At 40.7% G+C, this 21916-nt stretch overlaps 1 protein-coding gene across 4 annotated transcripts in view; it reads right to left on the bottom strand.

The window, feature by feature from the left end:
* Window positions 1–21916, bottom strand: part of GLIS3 (GLIS family zinc finger 3) — a 508364-nt gene that overhangs the window by 6986 nt on the left and 479462 nt on the right. For all 4 annotated transcript variants that reach the window (XM_088837911.1, XM_055428294.2, XM_055428295.2 and 1 more), the window contains one exon: window positions 650–832. In XM_088837911.1, the coding sequence (XP_088694037.1) occupies window positions 650–832 (183 nt within the window). The remainder of the gene's footprint in view (window positions 1–649; window positions 833–21916) is intronic.

Here is a 21916-nt window from a genome sequence, read left to right as displayed (position 1 = left end):
AAAAAGGAGGTGATATAAAAGTTGAGTCATTTAAGAATGGATGGGATTATCATAGATGGGGAGGTAAAGAAAGAACATTCTAGGAGGAGGAAACAGGGAGCAAAGACAGAGAGTGGGGTACGTGGGGCCAAGTGTGTTGGCAAAGCTCAGGTGCAGAGCAGGTAGGGAGACAGATAAGGAAGATACATGAGATAGGAGGGTACGTCCAGGGAGTTTGATCAGGCTCAACTCCTGGGGACTATGAATGCCTTGCTGTGGACAGTCAACTTTATTCTCTAGGGCAACTAGAAACTACTGAATGTATCTGAATAGGAAAGCACCTTATTTTTTCCTTTACTTTTGGAAGGCAATGGTTACAGGTAGCACAGAGAGCAGAATGGCAAAGTTAAGGAGTTGACTCAAGGAAACTTGTTGGAAGGCTGTTGCTTCAGTCTGGGAGAAACATGATGGCACCTGAGTGCGGGTGATGGAAGTGGGGTTGGAGGAGGCTGGAGGGGAGGATGAAGAGGAAAGACATTTCTCAGGAGGACTAAATAGGATCTGATGCAGTCATGTGCGAGGTCAAATCTAGTCCAGGCTGGTCGTGAGAAACCCACCTGATCTCACCTGCTAGTCTGCCCGAGTGTCAAAGTCACAGATACCAACATACCTGTAATGCCCGAGTGAGTTGAGAAGGCTCTGTGGAAAACATCAAAGCCAGCCTGGCCCATGGATGTGGGGACCAGACAGTCCTCGAAGGAAGGCATCACACTGCAGGAACTGCTAGGTGGCATGGTTCTTTGAGAGTCAGGGTAATTCGGGGGGCAGAATGTCTGTAGTTGCCCATAAAATCCTGAAATTCAAGACAGAAATAGGGATAGATTTATGACAAACCATATCCACTGTAGAAAACAAAATAATAACTAATCAGTAGTATACTTTATATAGAACCAAGAGAAAATTCCCTATAAGGTTTGGGAGGAAGATTAAATTCATGTTAGCAGTGTGGGTGTGTGACTGTCTGTGTGTGTGTGTGTGTGTGTATGTGTGTGTGCACACGCTCAGTTGCTTCAGTCCTGTCTGACTCTGCGACCCCAGGGACTGTAGCCCACTAGGATCCTCTGTCCATGGGGATTTTCCTGGCAAGAATACTGGAGTGGGTTGGCCTGCCCTCCTCCAGGATATCTTCCTGACCCAGGGATCAAACCCGCGTCTCCTGTGTCTCCTGCACTGGCAGGTCAGTTCTTTACTGCTCAGCCACCAGGGAAGATCCATGTTAGCAGTAAAGACTAGGAAAAAACAAGAAAATTCCATGTCAAGGCAGGATAAAAAGAAAGAAAAACTACTGGCTTTTCTCTTTTTGATGCCCTAAGGCATCTGCATGGACTCAGCAGACAGATGGGCAAAGGACCTAAACAGACCACTCAAATACTCATATAATTTATCAGCTAATATGATCAGATGGTAAAGACTCTGCCTGCAATGCAGGAGACCCAGGTTCAATCCCTGGCTTGGGAAGATCCCCTGGAGAAGGGAACGGCTACCCACTCCAGTATTCTTGCCTAGAGAATTCTATGGACAGAAGAGCCTGGTAGGTTACAGTCCATGGGGTCGCAAAGAGTCAGACATGACTGAGCGACTAACACAGACACATGGTCAAACTGACCATTCTTTAGTCAGTAAAGCAATAAAAATCAAGACAATGATATAATACCATACTCTCTCTATCACATTAGCAAAGATTTCCGAGACTCATTCTTGGTGCCGGACTGAGACCAGTGACCAAGTCACCTGTGTGTAGTGTGCAGACCCTGCAAAGGAGTACAGGCTTCTGAAAATCACTTGACAACCTGAAAGTGGCCTCTTGGACAGGGGAATTCCACTTTCAAGGATGTATCCTAAAAGTACATTTTGAAAAATAGAAGTCTTGCACAGACACATTTATCACAGTGCTCCTTGTCATAACAGAAAACGGAGGAGTCATACTAGCCAACCATGAGAGAGTGGTGGAGAAAGGACTGGTATATTTACCTAATGGGAATGTTAAATAGCCATGAAAGCAGTATTTACAAGGAGTTTTTTTCGTACTGCTTGCGAGAAATTTCAGATATACAAGTGGATTTAGAAAAGGCAGAGGAACCAGAGATCAACTTGCCAACATCTGTTGGATCATAGCAGAAGCAGGGAATTCCAAAAAAACATCTACTTCTCCTTCACTGACTATGTTAAAGACTTTGACTGTGTGCATCACAAAAAAGTGTGGAAAATTCTTAAAGAAATGGGAATATTAGACCACTTTACCTGTCTTCTGAGAAACCTGTATGTAGATCAAGAAGCAACAGTTAGAATCAGACAAGGAACAATGGAATGGTTCAAAATTAGGAAAGTACTACCTCAAGGTTGTATATTGTCTCCCTGCTTATCTAACTTATATGCAGACTAATGCCAGGATGCAAAATGCCAGGATGGATGAAGCACAAGTTGGAATCTAGATTACCAGGAGAAATATCAATAACCTCAGATATGCAGGTGATAATAACCTGCATAACCCTAATGGCAGAAAGCAAAGAGGAACTAAAGAGCCCCTGGATGAAAGTGAAAGGGGAGAATGAAAAAGCTGGCTTAAAACTCAACATTCAGAAAACTAAGATCTGGTCCCATCACTTCATGGCAAATAGGTGGGGGAAAAGTAGAAACAGTGACGGACTTTATTTTTCTTGGGCTCCAAAATCACTGCAAATGGTGAAATTAAAAGATGCTTGCCCCTTGGAAGAAAAGCTATGACAAAGCTAGATAGCATATTAAAAAGCAGAGATATTACTCAGCCAACAAAGGTCCATATAGTCAAAGCTATGGAAAAACTTCCAGTAGTCATGTATGGATGTGAGAGTTGGACTATTAAAAAAAACTGAGCTCTGAAGAATTGATGCTTTTGAACTGTAGTGTTGGAGAAGACTCTTGAGAGTCCCTTGGACTGCAAGGAGATCAAACCAGTCAATCCTACAGGAAATCAACCCTGAATATTCATTGGAAGGACTGATAATGAAACTGAAGCTCCAATACTCTGGCCACCTGATGTGAAGAGCAGACTCATTGGAAAAGACCCTTATACTGGGAAAGATTGACAGCAGGAGGAGAAGGGGGTGACAGAGATGTTTGGATGGCATCGTCAACTCAATGGACATGAGTTTGAGCAAACTCTGGGACATAGTGAAGGACAGGGGAGGCTGACCTGCTGTAGTCCATGGGGTCACAAAGAGTTGGATATGACTGAGGTACTGAACAACAACAACAAATGTATATAGGCAGATTGCAAGGCAACATTTTTCTAGTTGTCTTTGGGGGACTTTCTTTGGTTTTATATTTTTCTGAATTTTAATACTGGTGATGAATAAGTACTCTGAAGCTAGTCAGACTTCCTGGGTTCAAATCCTAGTTTGACTCCTTACCAACTGTGCAGTCGTGGCAAATTATTGAGCCTCTTGGTGTTTCAGCTTTCTAAACTGTAAAATGGGATTAAAACTAGTGCCTATATCTCATTATTATAATGAAGATTAAATTAATATTTGTCTGTTATACAATATAATCTGAGAACTAATTATACAATATATTTAACAATATAATTTATATACGTTCGCTAAATAAGAAAAAAGTAAAATTATGCACAATAATGTAGCTCTCAAAATTTTTAATAAGAGAAACAAAAATTTCCAAAAGGCAACAAGTAACCCTTCAACAATAACCAAATGTAAGAACAGATAAGACAGTGGGCAAGTTTCTCACTTCCGGTTCTCAGGTGGAATCCTCTGGAACATTTTTGGCCCTTGGGACCTGTGCTACATACCTCTTTCCTGTGTTGGTTCCTAGATCCTGCACTAATCGATACACATTCTGATTTCTTCACTCACCCCAGTGTGAGCTCAAAAGAGCCACAAGCTTGAGTGGGCTGAAAGACCTGGGATGTACTGTTTCATAGTTTGGGAGGTTCCTTGAACTGATGCTCACTGTGGGTACCCCATGGCCAGGCACATATAATCATGCCTTCCCCATTACGAGGAAAAAATTACCATAAACAGTCGGTTTATTAGAATGTAATGTCTCCTCACTGAACAAAAGAGGCAATATTTGCTATTTATATCCCTATGCTGGCTCTGTTCAAATCTGTAACCCATAAACACCTTGATAGCATTCCTCAGTGTAATATTAACCTTCCAGGAAGAGAAGACATTTTTCACTAAACTCCCACAACTCCCCAAATAGGGACATTAATCATTCAGGTATGTCAGGGACAGTGATAGAGACTTGCACTGCCCTTTTGTGAAAACCAATTCATTCTTTCTTCCCTGTCTTCTCCCTGCCTCAAAGACAGCATGACTTCAATCTACATGAGTGTTGCGATGTGCCAGAGCATGAGAATTTGTGATACAGTGAAATACACCCAGTAAAGTTAAATATTAATAGTAAACCCAACATTGGCCTTCCCTGGTGGCTCAAACAGTAAAGAATCTGCCTGAAGAATTATATGGACAGAGGAACCTGGAAAGCTACTGTCCATGGAGTCAAAAAGAGTTGGACATGACTGAGCAACTAACACTTTCACTTTCACTTTTTCAAATCCAACATTCTGGGCTCCACCTTCCTGTTTCCCTGGTCAGTCTGGATCTGAGTGAGAGGGCAGAGTGAAGTACAATTCCTGTCTGTGGGTGTCTTGGCTGACACGAGAAACAGTCAAAACCAGAATGGCCCCACAAGCATGTTTTATCACTCTCACAGCCAACTCGCAGAAAGAAAATCCTCTTTATGAAATACCTCCCTTCAAGAAGCCAGTTACTAAAGTTGCCAAACACACTGGTGTGGTTGAATGTGGTCACTCAAATCAAAGAGCTTTAACATGGCCTCTTCCCACTGCTATTTCCATAAAACTAACAAAATTTTTAAAAATTCCATTAGGATCTTGCCACACACACAAACTCAGAGAAAGCCTAACTCATTTTCTGGTGAATGGCTCCTGTATTTCAGCTGCTGAATTTCATGTAGTAAGTTTGGAAGGAATACTACCTCGAGGACCCAAAGCAAAGTGAGGCAAGATGTTAGTACATTTCGTGGGCATGGAACATGAGTGATGGCAAGGTCAACCAGTCAGTCAGCAAAAGATGTTATCAAGTACTGGTCAAGGTGCTTTTAGAAAGACCAAAGAAATAAAAGGTAATACTGTGTCCTTGAGGATGGATAATGCAGTTTGAACAAGAACACATATACTTAGAATAGCGTAAGAAGGCACATGTACGTATACGTCAGCAATAAGTATTAGTCCTCACATTTAGTTAGACAATCACCCCGCCCCCATTTTAGAAGTTATTTTAACCCAAGGATGAAGGGGGAGGGGGAATTTGCAGATAAACTGACTTTACTGAAGTTGCAGCTCCTGAGGATCAAGGTCTTTCCTCCTCTTGTTAATTCTGGGAAGTCTTTTTTTTTCCCCCCTTTCTAAAAACAAGCTTGTTTTCTAATTATAAAAATATTCTGAATTAACTGTATCAACTAGAAAATGTAGAAGCGTAAATACAAAGAAAATAAAAATTATCTTTATTTCTAAGATTCTGACATAACCAGATACATACATACAAAACTGGAATGTTATATATATTGTTTTGCATCCTGTTTTCTCCCCTAATATTATCTATGAGCTCACATAGTATTAAAATTCATTCTTCAAAACCCCTCCTCTTTGTCACATGGGGTCACTGACAGCTCTATGATGATAGATTAGATTGGGAGTTCATGGTCACTTTTGCTGCCTAATGATGATAAGCAGTCCATGAAGCTGGGTGTGGATTTTCTTCCCAGCATGGAAGGGAAGTGGAGGAAGTCAGTGAAAAAAAGGAATCACATGACTAAATATGATAATGAAAGGGTATTCCCTAGGGCGACACTGTCTAAGAGAACATTGTGTGTTGATGGAAATGATCTATATCTCACTGTCCAATATGGTAGCCGCATAACTACAGAGCATTTGAAACGTGGCCAGTCAACTGAGGAACCAACTTCCAAATTTTATTTAGTTATAATTAAGTAAAATTTATATGGCCATACATGCCTTGTGGCTACTGTACTAGACAGCACAACTCTGGGGCAATCTGCACTCTCAGGTTTAACAGACTTTGTTTTAGGAATGTTTCTGATTAAATTCTTAAGAGAAAAAACATATGACCCACCAAGAGCTTAAATAAAAGCCAGATAATGATTCTTAGACTCCTGGTCTTCAGGATAGAAAGTATATTAGATCTTTATTACATTTATCTTTTCCTTACAAATTTATACTTTAGTCATTGTGGAAGGAACCAGAGTATAAATACTTCAGTGAATGAATAATGGTCACCCAGCTCCCAACCCTCATGAGAGCTGATGAGCATTGTTCTAAATTAAACTTCTAGGGCATTTCAGCTCTCCGGCAAAAATCATTTTCCTTTCTGGAAGTAAGAGAAGGAAAAGGAAACATATCACCCACTTTCTGCAGACTCCAGGCCTAGCTCACTGTGTGTGGGGGGGTGGCAACAGCACAGGGGGGGTCTCCAATTTCCCTACCAGTTGAGGAAGTAATAAAGTACCAAGGCCTTCAGTACCGAGGCGCTATCTTACACTCACGGATGGAGATGAACACCGCCAGCCCAAACTTTGTCAAGGAGCCGTGTCCACAGCTGTGCCCCTAGAGGGTTTGTTTATATAGCAGATAGTTTTGTAAAACAAACTCTTCTCCTTCATGGTGAGGCTGAGAACCACCACCAAACTCCAGGAGCCAGGAAAAGATGGACAACCTTCAGAAGACTGAATCTTCTCCGCTGTAGGTTCTGCCTGACCTTGATGCCAACCTGCAGACAGCCCATGTGTGGAGTCCATCACAGGCATCAGGAAAGGGGCCTCAGAACTAATTTCTCAACCAGAGTGTGGCCTGATCAGGCTGGGAAGAACCCTTTGTGAAGCTACTTGGATAGAATGATGAGAGCAGTTGCTTCCCGACACCCCTCAATATCTTCAGATGGGAAAGTCCTTCAACTCCTGTGTGATCAGACAGTATCATTTCAAGCATCCAAGCCAAACACTGTTATTTTCAGAGGTTGCCCAAATCTCAGGAGTCATCTGTTCACTTGACCTTTCAGAAGAAACACTAAGAGTATGTATTTTTGCGATTGTATATTTGTAAAATGGGGCATTCACAGTATCTACTTCATAAGGCAACTGCAAAGGTTAAAGAGGATTAAGGGATGATCCATGTAAAGAGCTGAGCACGTGTCTGGCATAGAGTACTCAACAAATATTACTTTTCACTTTTCTTCCCTATTCTTTTAATACAAACATTTCAAATTCTATGCTTTTGTTTACTTGACGACTACATTCTAAGCACTTAATCAAGTCTGGAGACACAGTGGTGAATAAAACATACCTCATGCCTTTTTGGGGAGAAGGCAATGGCACCCCACTCCAGTACTCTTGCCTGGAAAAATCCCATGTATGGAGGAGCCTGGTAGGCTACAGTCCATGGGGTCGCTAAGAATCGGACGCGACTGAGCAACTTCACTTTCACTTTTCACTTTTATGCATTGGAGAAGGAAATGGCAACTCACTCCAGTATTCTTGCCTGGAGAATCCCAGGGACAGAGGAGCCTGTTGGGCTGCCATCTATGGGGTCCCACAGAGTCGGACACAACTGATGCGACTTAGCAGCAGCAGCAGCAGCATGCCCTTTTGGAGTTTATGTTTTAGTGAGAAAGAAAGATAAACATATAAATGAGAAATCAATATAATTTAAGATTATATACGAACAATAAAAAGGATTTTCCTTAAGGAATATACAAAGTTGCAACTCTTTTCTCTAGACTGCAGTCAAGATAGGAAGAGGGAAAAAGCTCAAATAAGAAAGAAGTTTGGCAAGATGAGAAGGCAACCCTCAGAATGGAAGAAAATAATTGGAATGAAACAAATGACAAAGGGTTAAACCCCATAATATACAAGCAGCTCATGTAGCTCAATACCAGAAAAACAAACAACCCAATCAAAAATGGGCAGAAGACCTAAATAGACATTTCTCCAAAGAAAACATACAGAGGCTAATAAACACACGGAAAGAAGCTCAACATTACTTATTATTCAGTTCAGACGCTCAGTAATGTCTGACTCTTTGCGACCCCGTGGACTGTAGTATGCCAGGCTTCCCTGTCCATCACCAACTCCTGGAGCTTGCTCAAACTCATTTCCATTGAGTCAGTGATGCCATCCAACCATCTCATTCTCTGTCGCCCCCTTCCCTCCTGCCTTCAATCATTCCTAGCAACAGGGTCTTTTCCAATGAGTCAGTTCTTCACATCAGGTGGCTGAAGTACTGGAGCTTTAGCTTCAGCATCAGTCCTTACAATGAATATTCAGGACTAATTTCCTTTAGGATGGACTGGTTGGATCTCCTTGCAGTCCAAGGGACTCTCAAGAGTCTTCTCCAACACCACAGTTCAAAAGCATCAATTCTTCAGCTCTCAGTCTTCTTGATGGTCCAACTCTCACATCCATACATGACTGCTGGAAAAATCATAGCTTTGACTAAATGGACCTTTGTTGGCAAAGTGAGATCTCTGCTTTTCAATACACTGTCTAGCTGTGTAAGAGCTTTACTTCCAAGGAGCAAGTGTCTTCTAATTTCGTGGCTGCAGTCACCATCCACTGTGATTTTGGAGCCCAAGAAAATGAAATCTGACACTGTTTCCACTTTTTCCTCATTTATTTGCCATGAAGTGATGAGACCATATCTTTGCTTTTTGAATGTTGAGTGTTAAGCCAGATTTTTCACTCTCCTTTTTCACCTTCATCAAGAGGCTCTTAGTTCCTCTTCACTATCATTAAAGTAGTATCATCTGCATATCTGAGGTTATTGATATTTTTCCTGTCAATCTTGATTCCAGCTTGTGAGTCATCTAGCCCAGTATATAGTATGATGTACTTTGCACAGCAGCTAAATAAGCAGGGTGACAATATACAGTCTTAAGGTATTCCTTTCTCTATTTTGAACTAGTCCGACGTTCCATATCCAGTTCTAACTGTTGCTTCCTGTCCTGCATATAAGTTTCTCCAGAGGCAGGTCAGGTGGTTTGGTATTCCCATCTCTTGAATTTTCCACAGTTTGTTGTGATCCACATAGTCATAGGCTTTAGCATAGTCAATGAAGCAGAAATATATGTTTTTTAATAATTCCATGCTTTTTCTATGATCCAGCAGATATTGGCAATTTGATCTCTAGTTCTTCTGCCTTTTCTAAATCCAGCTTGTACATTTGGAAGTTCTCGGTTCACATACTGCTAAAGCCTAGCTTGAAGGATTTTGAGTATAATCTTGCTAGTATGTGAAATAAGTGCAACTGTACAATAATTTGAATATTCTTTGGCATTGCCCTTCTTTGGGATTGGAATGAAAACTGACCTTTTCCAGTCATGTGGCCACTGCTGAGTTTTCCAAATTTGCTGGCATATTGAGTGCAGCACTTTAACAGCACCATCTTTTAGGATTTGAAATAGCTCAGCTGGAATTTCATCACCTTTACTAGCTTTGTTTATAGTGAATCTTCTTAAGGCTCACTTGACTTCATGCTCCAGGATATCTGGCTCTAGGTGAGTGAACACACCATCTGGTTATCTGGGTCATTAAGATCTATTTTGTACAGTTCTGCGTATTCTTAAAGTCCCAGGGTCAGGGACACAGAAGATGCATGACCCACTCCCTTTGGCTACGCTAATTTCTTCTTCTCCAACATTATTATAGCTCTTTGTGCATTCCCTCCTCCTCTCTGGTGACCCTTGCACACCCCACTTTGAGTACCTTCTGTAACTCATGATATAAGTCAATGAAAAGAAAAGAGGAAAATTAGATAAGTCTCTGGTAAAGCTCTTAAAGGCCATAAGAATATGATCTCTGGTATCACAGTTTCTCAGCATGATTTCATGCTCTCCTACTTTACTCAGAGAAAGGCCGAGGGAATTACACACTTACTACTCACACAGTATGATTTAAAAAACTTTAAAAACTTCCTTCTTAGGCAGCCCTCTGATATACCTGTCTTGTAAGTAGGTAATTCAAACAAATATTCTCATTTTATAGACAAAGAGGTGGAATTTGAATCATTTGTCTTTATAACCAATAATTTTGTTTATATAATACTATGTAAATAAGAGAAAAGTGGAAAATTCATACAATCATTTTAATATTTATGAACATCCAGTTATTTGGAATTATTCATGGATCTAGTCTTTGTCTTAAAACAAATGGGGAGTAGAGCTAAAAGTCATCATATACTTTTCTACTAAGTTCAGAGCTTTCTCATCTGCAGTCTCCTTGCTTTTGGCATTGTCATAGACGTTTTGGTTAGTGTTACACCACCACCCCCCAAGAGAATTCTTTCAAAAGGAAGGAAAGGAACTAATATTTATGTGTTCTGAGATAGGCATTGTTTTAGGTGTTTTACATAGAAAATCTTCATTCTTAAAAGTTTGTAAAAAAATGAAATATAGTTGATTACAATATTCTTTTAATATCAAGTGTGCAGAAAAGTGACTCAAGTGTACACACACACACACACAGGCTATCTTCCACTATCAGTTATTACAGGATATTGAGTATCTCCTTGTGCTGCACAGTAAATCTTCGTTGTTCATCTATCTTATGTTTATCGGTTTGTGTCTGTTAATCCCAGACTCCTAATTTATCCATCTCCCCCCAACCTTTCCCTTTGGTGACCATAAATATGTTTTCTATGTCTGCGAGTCTGTTTTTATTTTTTATATAGATTAATTTGCATTATTTTTTAGATTCTACAAATCAGTTCAGTTCAGTACAGTCACTCAGTCGTGTCCAACTCTCTGCAACCCCATGAAACACAGCACGCCAGGCCTCCCTGTCCATCACCAACTCCTGGAGTTCACTCTAACCCATGTCCATTGAGTCGGTGATGCCATCCAGCCACCTCATTCTCTGTCTTCCCCATCTCCTCCTACCCCCAATAGCTCCCAGCATCAGAGTCTTTTCCAGTGAGTCAACTCGTCACATGAGATGGCCAAAGTATTGGAGTTTCAGCTTCATCATCAGTCCTTCCAATGAACACCCAGGATTGATCTCCTCTAGAATGGACTGGTTGGATCTCCTTGCAGTCCAAGGGACTCTCAAGAGTCTTCTCCAGCACCACAGTTCAAAAGCATCAATTCTTCGGCGATCAGCTTTCTTCACAGTCCAACTCTCACATCCATACATGACCACAGGAAAAACCATAGCCTTGACTAGACGGACCTTTGTTGGCAAAGTAATGTCTCTGCTTTTTAATATGCTATCTAGGCTGGTCATAACTTTCCTTCCAAGGAGTAAGCGTCTTTTAATTCCATGGCTGCAATCAGCATCTGCAGTGATTTTGAAGCCCCCAAAAATGAAGTCTGACACGGTTTCCACTGTTTCCCCATCTATTTCCCAAGAAGTGATGGGACCAGATGCCATGATCTTCGTTTTCTGAATGTTGAGCTTCAAGCCAACCTTTTCACTCTCTTCTTTCACTTTCATCAAGAGGCCTTTGAGTTCCTCTTCATTTTCTGCCATAAGGGTGGTGTCATCTGCATATCTGAGGTTATTGATATTTCTCCCGGCAATCTTGATTCCAGCTTGTGCTTCTTCCAGCCCAGCATTCCTCATGATGTACTCTGCATAGAAGTTAAATAAGCAGGGTGACAATATACAACCTTGATGTACTCCTTTTCCTATTTGTAACCAGTCTGTTGTTCCATGACCAGTTCTAACTGTTGCTTCCTGACCTGCATACAGGTTTCTCAAGAGGCAGGTCAGGTGGTCTGGGATTCCCATCTCTTTCAGAATGTTCCATAGTTTATTGTGATCCACACAGTCAAAGGCCTTGGCATAGTCAATGAAGCAGAAATAGATGTTTTTCTGGAACTCTCTTGCTTTCTCCATAATCCAGCGGATGTTGGCGATTTGATCTCTGGTGCCTCTGCCTTTTCTAAAACCTGCTTGAACATCTGGAAGTTCACGATTCACATATTGCTGAAGCCTAGCTTGGAGAATTTTGAGCATGACTTTACTAGCGTGTGAGATGAGTGCAATTGTGCGGTAGTTTGAGCATTCTTTGGCATTGCCTTTCTTTGGGATTGGAATGAAGACTGACCTTTTCCAGTCCTGTGGCCATTGCTGAGATTTCCAAATTTGCTGGCATATTGAGTGCAGCACTTTCACAGCATCATCTTTCAGGATTTGAAATAGCTCAATTGGAATTCCATCACCTCCACCAGCTTTGTTCGTCGTGATGCTCTCTAAGGCCCACTTGACTTCACATTCCAAGATGTCTGGTTCCAGGTGAGTGATCACGCCATCGTGATTATCTTCGTCGTGAAGATCTTTTTTGTACAGTTCTTCTGTGTATTCTTGCCACCTCTTCTTAATATCTTCTGCTTCTGTTAGGTCCATACCATTTCTGTCCTTTATCGAGCCCATCTTTGCATGAAATGTTCCCTTGATATCTCTAATTTTCTTGAAAAGATCTCTTGTTTTTCCTATTCTGTTGTTTTCCTCTATTTCTTTGCATTGATCACTGAGGAAGGCTTTCTTATCTCTCCTTGCTATTCTTTGGAACTCTGCATTCAGATGCTTATATGTTTCTTTTCCTCCTTTACTTTTCGCTTCTCTTCTTTTCACAGCTATTTGTAAGGCCTCGTCAGACAGCCATTTTGCTTTTTTGCATTTCTTTTCCATGGGGATGGTCTTGGTCCCTGTCTCCTGTACAATGTCACGAACCTCCGTCCAGAGTTCATCAGGCACTCTATCTATCAGATCTAGACCCTTAAATCTATTTCTTACTTCCACTGTATAATCATAAGGGATTTGATTTAGGTCAGTGGTATCATATAATACATCTTTGTCTGCCTGACTTACTTCACTAAGTATAATATTCTCTAGATTCATCCACGTTGCTGCAAATGGCAACACTTCAATCTTTTTTTACTTATAATAACTTCTGTATTATGTAGTACTGCAATGGCAAGCCACTCCAGTACTCGTGCCTCGAAAATCCCATGGATGGAGGAGCCTGGTAGGCGGCAGTCCGTGGGGTCGCTAAGGGTCGGACACGACTGAGCGACTTCACTTTCACTTTTTACTTTCACACGTTGGAGAAGGAAATGGCAATCCACTCCAGTGTTTTTGCCTGGAGAATCCCAGGGATGGGGGAGCCTGGTGGGCTTCTGTCTATAGGGTCACACAGAGTCGGACACGACTGAAGTGACTTAGCAGCAGCAGCAGCAGTAGCAGTCCCCAGTTTATAGACAAAGAAACAGAAAAGTTCAAATAACTTATCCAAATCCTCATAGCTACCAAGTTTCAGAAGCAGGACTCAAACTCTAATCTGTTTGGTAACATAGTTCATATAAACAACATGGTTTAAGTTTACAGACAATCAGTTTAAACAAAATCTGGCCATTTTTGTTGAGGTCCCTCACTACTAGATCGCAGGCAGAGTTACTTGGATCAACATTTCATAGAGTACAAACATTTTCATTAGGGAGAAAGAATTGAATTCATTAACAAAATTGATGAAATTATCTAAACACTGAAAAATTTAAAAAACCCTGAAGAGTAGAAACAGACATTTCAGAAATTTCTTTTGGCTAGTTTTCTGATTTAGTCATTATTTTATTTCTATCCATTATATGAACAACTTGGATCTGGGTTCAAAGCCTGGATAACCCATTAACCAACTATGTATCTTTGCATAAATTATTTTCCTTCTTGAGCCTTATTTTCATTTAAAATAATATCTATTTTATAGGGTTGCAGAAAACATTACACATGAGAGCATTTATAAAAGCATCCAGTGCATTCCCCAGCATGTAGTAGGCCCTCAATAAATAGTAGCAATTATCTCACCATGAAATAAGCTTAAAAGTATCTATAGATTCTGTATAATGCACATGTAATGCTTAAACTTTCCTTCCAAGGAGTAAGCGTCTTTTAATTTTATGGCTGCAATCAGCATCTGCAGTGATTTTGGAGCCCCAAAAAATAAAGTCTGACACTGTTTCCACTGTTTTTCCATCTATTTCCCATGAAGTGATGGGACCAGATGCCATGATCTTTGTTTTCTGAATGTTGAGCTTCAAGCCAACCTTTTCACTCTCCTCTTTCACTTTCATCAAGAGGCTTTTGAGTTCCTCTTCACTTTCTGCCATAAGGCTGGTGTTATCTGCATATCTGATGGACAGGGAGGCCTGGCATGCTGTGATTCATGGGGTTGCGGAGAGTCGGACACGACTGAGCGACTGAACTGAATTGAATGCTTAAACAATTTCTCTTACATAGCCCGCCACCCTTAGGTATAAAATGATGTTCGTCTTAAAAATGAAGCCTCCATAGTCCAGTTGCCATTTTTCACCTTGGTCCCTGCTCTTGGCCAACAACCTCAGCCAGGTCTTCATGTAGTCAGAACTCTCTGAAGCTTCCCCCTGGGAGTGATGGAGAAACTGACTCTTCATTTTAATACAGAGTCTATAAATGGGGAAGCTACAGGAACAGCTCACAGACTGTGTTAGGGAGACAGATTTTTCTTCGGGCTGAGAACTAAACCAGCTTGCAAAAGCACTTGAGCTATTTAAGACTGACATTTAAGCAACTACTGTACTTAGGAGAAGGAAAATAATGGAAATAATAACCCTTAGCATTCCATTTGGGCACATTCCTATTGAAGGAAATTACAGTGGTTGGAAAGCTGATCAGTGGAGCAATTGCCTGGTCTCCTAGTCCCCTGTCAGATGGGTGGCAGCAAGAGGGCATCAAGTTAGACATATCCACTTGGTTCCAAGAAGCGGGGCCATTTTCATGCACAGCTTCTACCACTGGCCTGCAGCCACAGGGAGATGCTTCTGCACAGTCTGGTGCTCGCCTCTGCTCCTGAGCCTCTCATACCTCACCTGGTTTGCAGCAAGCTGCTAACAGAATGTGTTACTGTGAGCCAGCCACACTCTTGCCCTCTGAGTTGTATACTTGGGGTAGGGGAAGAGGAAGATGGTCTGCTACTGATTCTGCAAAGGTTCAGATAAGGGGATGAGAGTGGACAGAACATGCTGCTGAAAGGAACAAAATGGAAATGGGAGAAAGGAGAAGAAGCAGAGAAGCAGAAGAAAAAGCAGAGAGAAGAAAGGCATGCCTAAAACCTTCTTGGTTAAAAGATGTAACCGATTTTCATTTAAATATCTTCAAAGCAACCAAAACCCTAATGTGTGGTGGTTTATGGCTTCCAAGTTCTCAAAATGATAAGCTGCCAAAATAAATTAATTGCAATGTGTCTCAGTAATTGCCATGTGTTTATATATACAGTTACAGTAAAATGGTTCAGTGAATCCTGATGGTGACAATGCACATATGGCAAATAAACAGAAACTCTGTAAACCAGAAGATCTGAAGATTCCTAAGATGAATATGAAAGCCAGCTTTGCCATTTATTGGCTGCGTGGCCTTGAGGAAAACAGAGCCTCTCTGAGCCTTTGAGTCCCTACTGATTGAAGGGAGAAAATAATACTATTGTGGCAGCATAGTCCTCACAGTAGGGAGGGGAAGAAGCACAGGGGACCAATGGAAAGAGACTCAGTGCCCAATTGTACTCCATCACCTGTCTATGACTCAAAAATTCAGGATACATATGAAGCTCAGAATGAAGAGTGGAGGACCAGGACATCCTGTTCTGGTAAGTGTGTGAAGTAAACACTTTGGCCACTGGTCAAGGCTGAAAAGAATGAGTTGGGAATTTCTCTATGAGAAGGTCACTCTGTTACTGGTGTATATACCCCTCCCAGGTGACCACAAGGATCAAATGAAACAATAAGTGTGCGAATATTTTGCAAACAGTAAAACACACTGAAAATTCTAGCTCGTTCTGTCTCATTATAAGCCTGGTGTTACTTATCATCCTACCTTCTCTGAGTGCAAAGGTAAATTTGCCCTCAATTGAGTCAAGTTATGTTGCATAAAGTTCACAAGCAACCCTTTGACTCAGGAGTAGTTGAGTCTAAAACAGAACAAGGAAAGCATGGCAAAGAAAGAAGATTTAATTCTATCTTCCCTTGTCCTTCCAAGCAAGCTTTGCTGGAAGAAAGGTTTGGCAGAGAAGAGGATTCCAGATGGAGATTAAAAGGGACATTAACATGAAATGCTGCAGCCTCCCCTGAGAGCCATCCTCTACAGCTTTTAGGTTGTCCTGCATTTACAGGACTTTCCCCAGAAGGTAGAGGGAGAAGGAAGATGTATTTCCTCAGGCACTGGCCAATTGCTTCCTTTGGATTATCTCTGATTGGGAACCATGGTGAGGGGGCACTGAGTCCTACACTTAGGGTCTAGGCCTGTGATTCTTAAACTGGAAGCCACAGCATCAGCTCCATCTGGGCTCTATAGTAGGCTAAGCCCTAAGAACATCTTTAGATGATTTTCAATCTTTGGAAAGTTTTCCAAATGAAATACCAATAGAAAAAAAAAAAAAACAACACAAAAACAGAACAGCTCTGATTTCATTTGGAATGCAGAAGGAGAGCTCTTCCAGTGGGCATCTTTCCCCCCTAGGCTCACCCCCAGCCCCTTCTGCTGGATTTCAGGGGCTCTTGGGGATGAAGTGATAATGGCTGTCCCAGAGTGACTCTGAACTACAGATGGATCAAGATGACCTCTGTCCCCACCCCGGTGCCATTCTCTCACATGTAAGTTCTTGAGCAAGGTGAAATCATGGGACCTCATTTGGGTGACTCAGAAGTCGTGGTCTTACTGATGGCCCCACACTGCTCTTGTGGCCTAGACTTCTGATGTCTAGCTGTAACCAAGCTCCCATATTATATCCGTTCCACTAACTAGGTGATTTCTTGTTTCCCCGAATCCAAGTTTATGACTATACAGCTTTCCAGCATCATAATCTCTACAGTTGGGCACCATCTCACACTTGCATCAATAGCTTGCTTGTTTTTCCCACTGAACTTCTGCCTCACAACCAAGTCCCTGTTACACACTGTTAAGCTGCCCCAAAAGCTACTGTCTAGAATATTATGTTGAGAAGAAGTCTGGATTTCAAGTAAAAGAAATCTATATAGGTGGGTTTGACAAAGCAGAGAAGGCTTTGCATTTGTAAAACCTGATGTTTGTCACTGTATCCCCAAATTCTTGTCACTTCCTTCTGGCCACCAGGAAATTTGCCTTTTCATCTTGTCAGACCTTGTGGACACTGACTACTAATGTGAATAACCAAATTTATGATCTGCCATCCTCTGCTCCACCCCTCCAGCTGGATAGTCCTCTTCTCACTGCCACCTGGGGGGTCACACTCCGATGAGTATGTCTAGTTTGCAGGGTCTCTCCTTTCCTTCTTACTCTCATCCCACTGAATACCAAACTCTTAATTTTTAAGTATATAATAGGCATCTCAGTTGTGCCAAGTGCTAGAGGGATTAAACAGATGACATGATTTCTTGCCTACATATGGGTCATGAAGAATATTCTCTCATGGTTGAGTTAAAACGCATTGCTTGCTGAGAATCATCCCTTAGGTATGAGCTCTCGGCAGGCAGGGATTTTTGTCCATTTTCTCTATTAACGTAGCTTTAACACACCAAACAGGACCCAGCACATAACAGAAGCTGAATGTTTGAGAATAAGTGAATAAGTGAATGATCCTACAAGAAGGGCCTTTACTGAAGATACTGATGCTAAGAGGAACCATGGCTGAGCTCAAAGATTTTGATCTGTGAACCTGTACACAATAGCCTATCAGGAGTTTCAGAAAAAAATAAAGAGACTTTCCTTTCTAATGGAGAAGGAAATGGCAACCCACTTCAGTACTCTTGCCTGGAAAATTCCATGGACTAAGGAGCCTGGTAGGCTGCCATCCATGGGGCTGCAAAGAGTCGGACACGACTGAGCGACTTCACTTCACTTCCCTTTCTAACACTGAAATTTTTCTTTTAATTGAGGGTGACACAAAAATGATAGAAATACAACTGGCTCTATCAAGGTGACCTGGATAATTTTGCTGCTCTAAGCTACCGTTTTCTGCTATACATCAGGAGGCCACCGAATCTGAAGAGAAACAAGAGTGGGCAGGAGAATCAAGTGACCTAACTCATCCACAGAACACTTTGCAGTCTTTTAGAAAACCATCCCAAGGTCAAGGAACTCAGTCAACTAATCTGAGTTTCATTTCTAAACAGGAGCAGAAACATATCTTTTACTCTCTTCATAAAGTTATAAGGAGGATTCAGGTGTTCATTCAAAAAGTATTTTATTGAACTGTTCCTTTTAGTTTCCAGGCACTGAAAATGATTTTGTACCTAAGAGTAATTTATAAAACATACAATGCAATACAAATGTAGGTACTATCACTGACCTCAATGGTATTGATAAAAGCACTACATCAGCCCAGAACCACAGACACAAACAACCTTGGGGGTAAATATTTGGATAATTTCAGTCCCTGGAATCATTATGCCATACTGAGGACAGAGTTAAAGAATCTGAAGCTTTGCTTTAGGATGTATGATATGAGATTGGGTTTGTGGAGGAATGTATTAATAAGAGAGGAGTAGGGGGTCATTTGGAGAAGGAAATGGCAACCCACTCCAGTGTTCTTGCCTGGAGAATCCCAGGAAAGGAGGAGCCTGGTGGGCTTCCGTCTATGGGGTCACATAGAGTCGGACATGACTGAAGTGACTTAGCAGCAGCAGCAGGGGGTCATTACACTTAAATGACCTAGAAAAAGGCCTGAATTTATTTACTTGATAAACTTGCATCTTTAAGGTCTAGTTCTTAAAGACTTTGCAATAGAACTAAATAGAGAGTTTAGTCAGAACAACCTGATTAGAAAGCAAAACATTTCTGCAATGAAAAAGAACACTCACAATTGTAAGTAAATCATCTAGAAATTCTAAGGGAACTAGGATCATTTTGCAGCATGGTCTGAGCCCAGATTATCTGAATGGGCACAGATCAAACCAAGTCTAGTGTTGTATTGTTGCTCTGTTTTATTAACATAGTGGCTGTGTTACCAGTAACACAGATGTTTCTGATGTGTGTGGGGTTTTTCCCTGTAAGGAAACTCCAACCAAAGTTATTCACATTTTTCCTTCTAAACCATGAGTTGCTTATCATATTTATAAGGAAAATTCCAATTAAAACACAAGAATTACAGGTCATGGATTGCCATGAATATGTTCAGAGCTGAAGACTTCAACTGAGCAACCCCTAAAATAGAGTTATAAGAAAACATTTGATTTGATTTTAAGAGTTCAATTCATTAGAGGCTAAACTTTATGAGTTTCAGATACAAGACAAAACATTTGCTTCTGGAAAAAATGTCACTGCTTTTCCCAAAGAATAAAAAAAAGCGCGGAGTCTGTAGTAATGTTCATAAAACACTTTTCTATAGTTTTTAAGTTAACTGACAGAGAAGTCACAATAGTCAACGAAACAAATTTTCTGGATATTTTCCTTCTCTTCAATACATTTTTGAGTTCCAGTTGAGAAAACAAACTGTCCTACTGCCAATGACACAACCGGACTGGCAAGTGAAAGAGCAAGTGAACTACTTAATAAATAATATAACTACTTAAGTAGTAGCGCCTGTTACTTAATTTCTATTATAAGTAAATCACCTTTAGAGCTCAATAAAAATATTAAAACATGCTCAATCGTATTACTAACCAAAGGAAAAATCAAAACAACTTTGCTGTACAAATTGGCAAGGATTAAACTGACTAGCAATATCTAGGGTAGGGAAATGAGTGCTCTAATGCACTGCTGTTGAGGTTAAATTGGTATAGACTTTGGGAAGGAATATATGGCAGTACCTATCCAGCTTTAAAATGTATGTAACCATTAATCCAGCAATTTTTCATTTAGAAATATTCCCTAAAGAAAGTATACAGAAAGACATGCATGTGTGTGAGAGTGCTTGTGTAAACACAGTACACATGAGGAGATTTAATACAGCACTGTTAATAAAAGCAACAAGTGAAAAAAATAAATGTCTTTCAACAGTGGGAATGATGAAAAAAATGATGATAAGTTTTTGTTAAGTACTGTATAATTAAAAAGGAGTTGATCTACGTACACTGACCCAGAAAGCAAAAGCATATATTTTGCAAAGTTAAAAAAAAGTCATAAAATAAAATGCTTATTATGAGGCCATTTTATAACAGGGCAGATGTCATGTACATATACATGTATATATTTCATTTTCAGAAGTATTCTTAAAGGTCTAAAAAGAATACTCACCAATCTTAACAGTCATTACCTTTAAGCAGTGGTTAAAGTGAACATAGCCTGGGAAGCAAATTAAGCTCTTCATAAACTTAAGGACCCTAAGCACCTTTAAAAAATGAAAAGGCGATTTTTTTTTTTTCTAATTTAAAAACTGCATTTAAGGAATGTGGTAAGAGTCCAGTAAACCTGGTTTGTTGATTGAGTAATCAGGTTTCCAAGCAGTTTCCCCCAGCACACATGTACTTGAGCAAACATGGCACATGAGAGAATGCACACATACGTGCACATGCACACACGCAGAGACACACACATCGACACGTATACACACCTGTGGGGTAACACCTTGGAGGCAGTCAGAGTGCTAGCACTCCCTGCCCTTTAGGGACTGTGATAGCCCTTAATCCAGAGGTAAAAGCACAGACTCTGCTGTCAGATGGTCCTGGGTGTAGTTTCCAACTCCATCATTTCAAGATTAAGAAATCATGGGCAAGTTACTTAACGTTTTAGTGATTCAGATCCCTCAGCTGTAAAATGGGAATAAACAATGCCTTCTTTACAGGAATGTTATGAGGACTAATGGGAAAGGGCAACGTAAGCATGCACCATACCACCTGACATAGCGGGAAGCAAAAGTTAGACATTTTCAGCAATCAGTATGCAAAGACACAACACAAGTGGTTGGTGGGAAATCACTTTGTCTCATGAATCATTGTATCTATACTGCTAGCAATAATTTCAGTTCTATAAGTAACCTCATCTTTAATGGTCCACATTTAAATTTCACACAAAAATAATTCCCAAGTAACTAAAAACTCCCACAGTACTGTATCTACAAGAATCATCATGAAGGAGAATAAGTGTGGGCTCTGGAGTCAGACCGTGTTTATAATACCAGCCCTGATACTCACTAGGTATGTGACTGGGGGCAAAGTCTCACCTGGGAGGGTAGATTATATTTATATTTTTATTAATGCTATTGTGAGGATTAAACAATATAAGTGGAAGTAACCAGAATACCCAGAATCTGGTGCATGGTAGAAAAATGACAACAGTAATAAAAGCTCTAATTAACTGAACATACACTACAGACCAGGCACTTTCTCTCAATCTTATACCAACTCTAAAAGAGAAATACCACTATCCTCATATTATATTCAGAATTTTAAAAAATTCAAAACAAAATGAACACAGACTCAGAGAGAGAACAAATGGATAGTTTGTAGAGGGGAGGGTGATAGGTGAAACAGGTAAAAGAGACTCAGAGGTACAAATTTCCAGTTATACCTAAAGCTAGAGCATAAGGAATAAGGTCAATAGTACTGTAGGGGAACAGATGGTTATTAGACTTGTGATGATCATTTCATAATGTATGTAAATATCAGATTTCATCACACCTGAAACTGACATAATATTGTTGTTGCTTTTCAGATGCTCAGTTGTGTCGACTCTTTGCAACCCCATGGACTGCAGCTCACCAGGGTTCCCTGTCCTTCACCAACTTCCATAGTTTGCTCACATTCATGTCCATTCAGTTGGTGATGCCATCCAACCATCTCTTCCTCTGTCGTCCCCTTTACCTCCTGCCTTCAATCATTCCCAGGATTAGGGTCTTTTCAAATGA

Source organism: Moschus berezovskii, chromosome 7 (genome assembly GCF_049115385.1).
Source record: "Moschus berezovskii isolate FMDL1 chromosome 7, NW_MosBer_1.0, whole genome shotgun sequence".
Classification (NCBI taxonomy): Eukaryota; Metazoa; Chordata; class Mammalia; order Artiodactyla; family Moschidae; genus Moschus; species Moschus berezovskii.
This window is presented reverse-complemented; position numbering and strand designations above follow the sequence as displayed.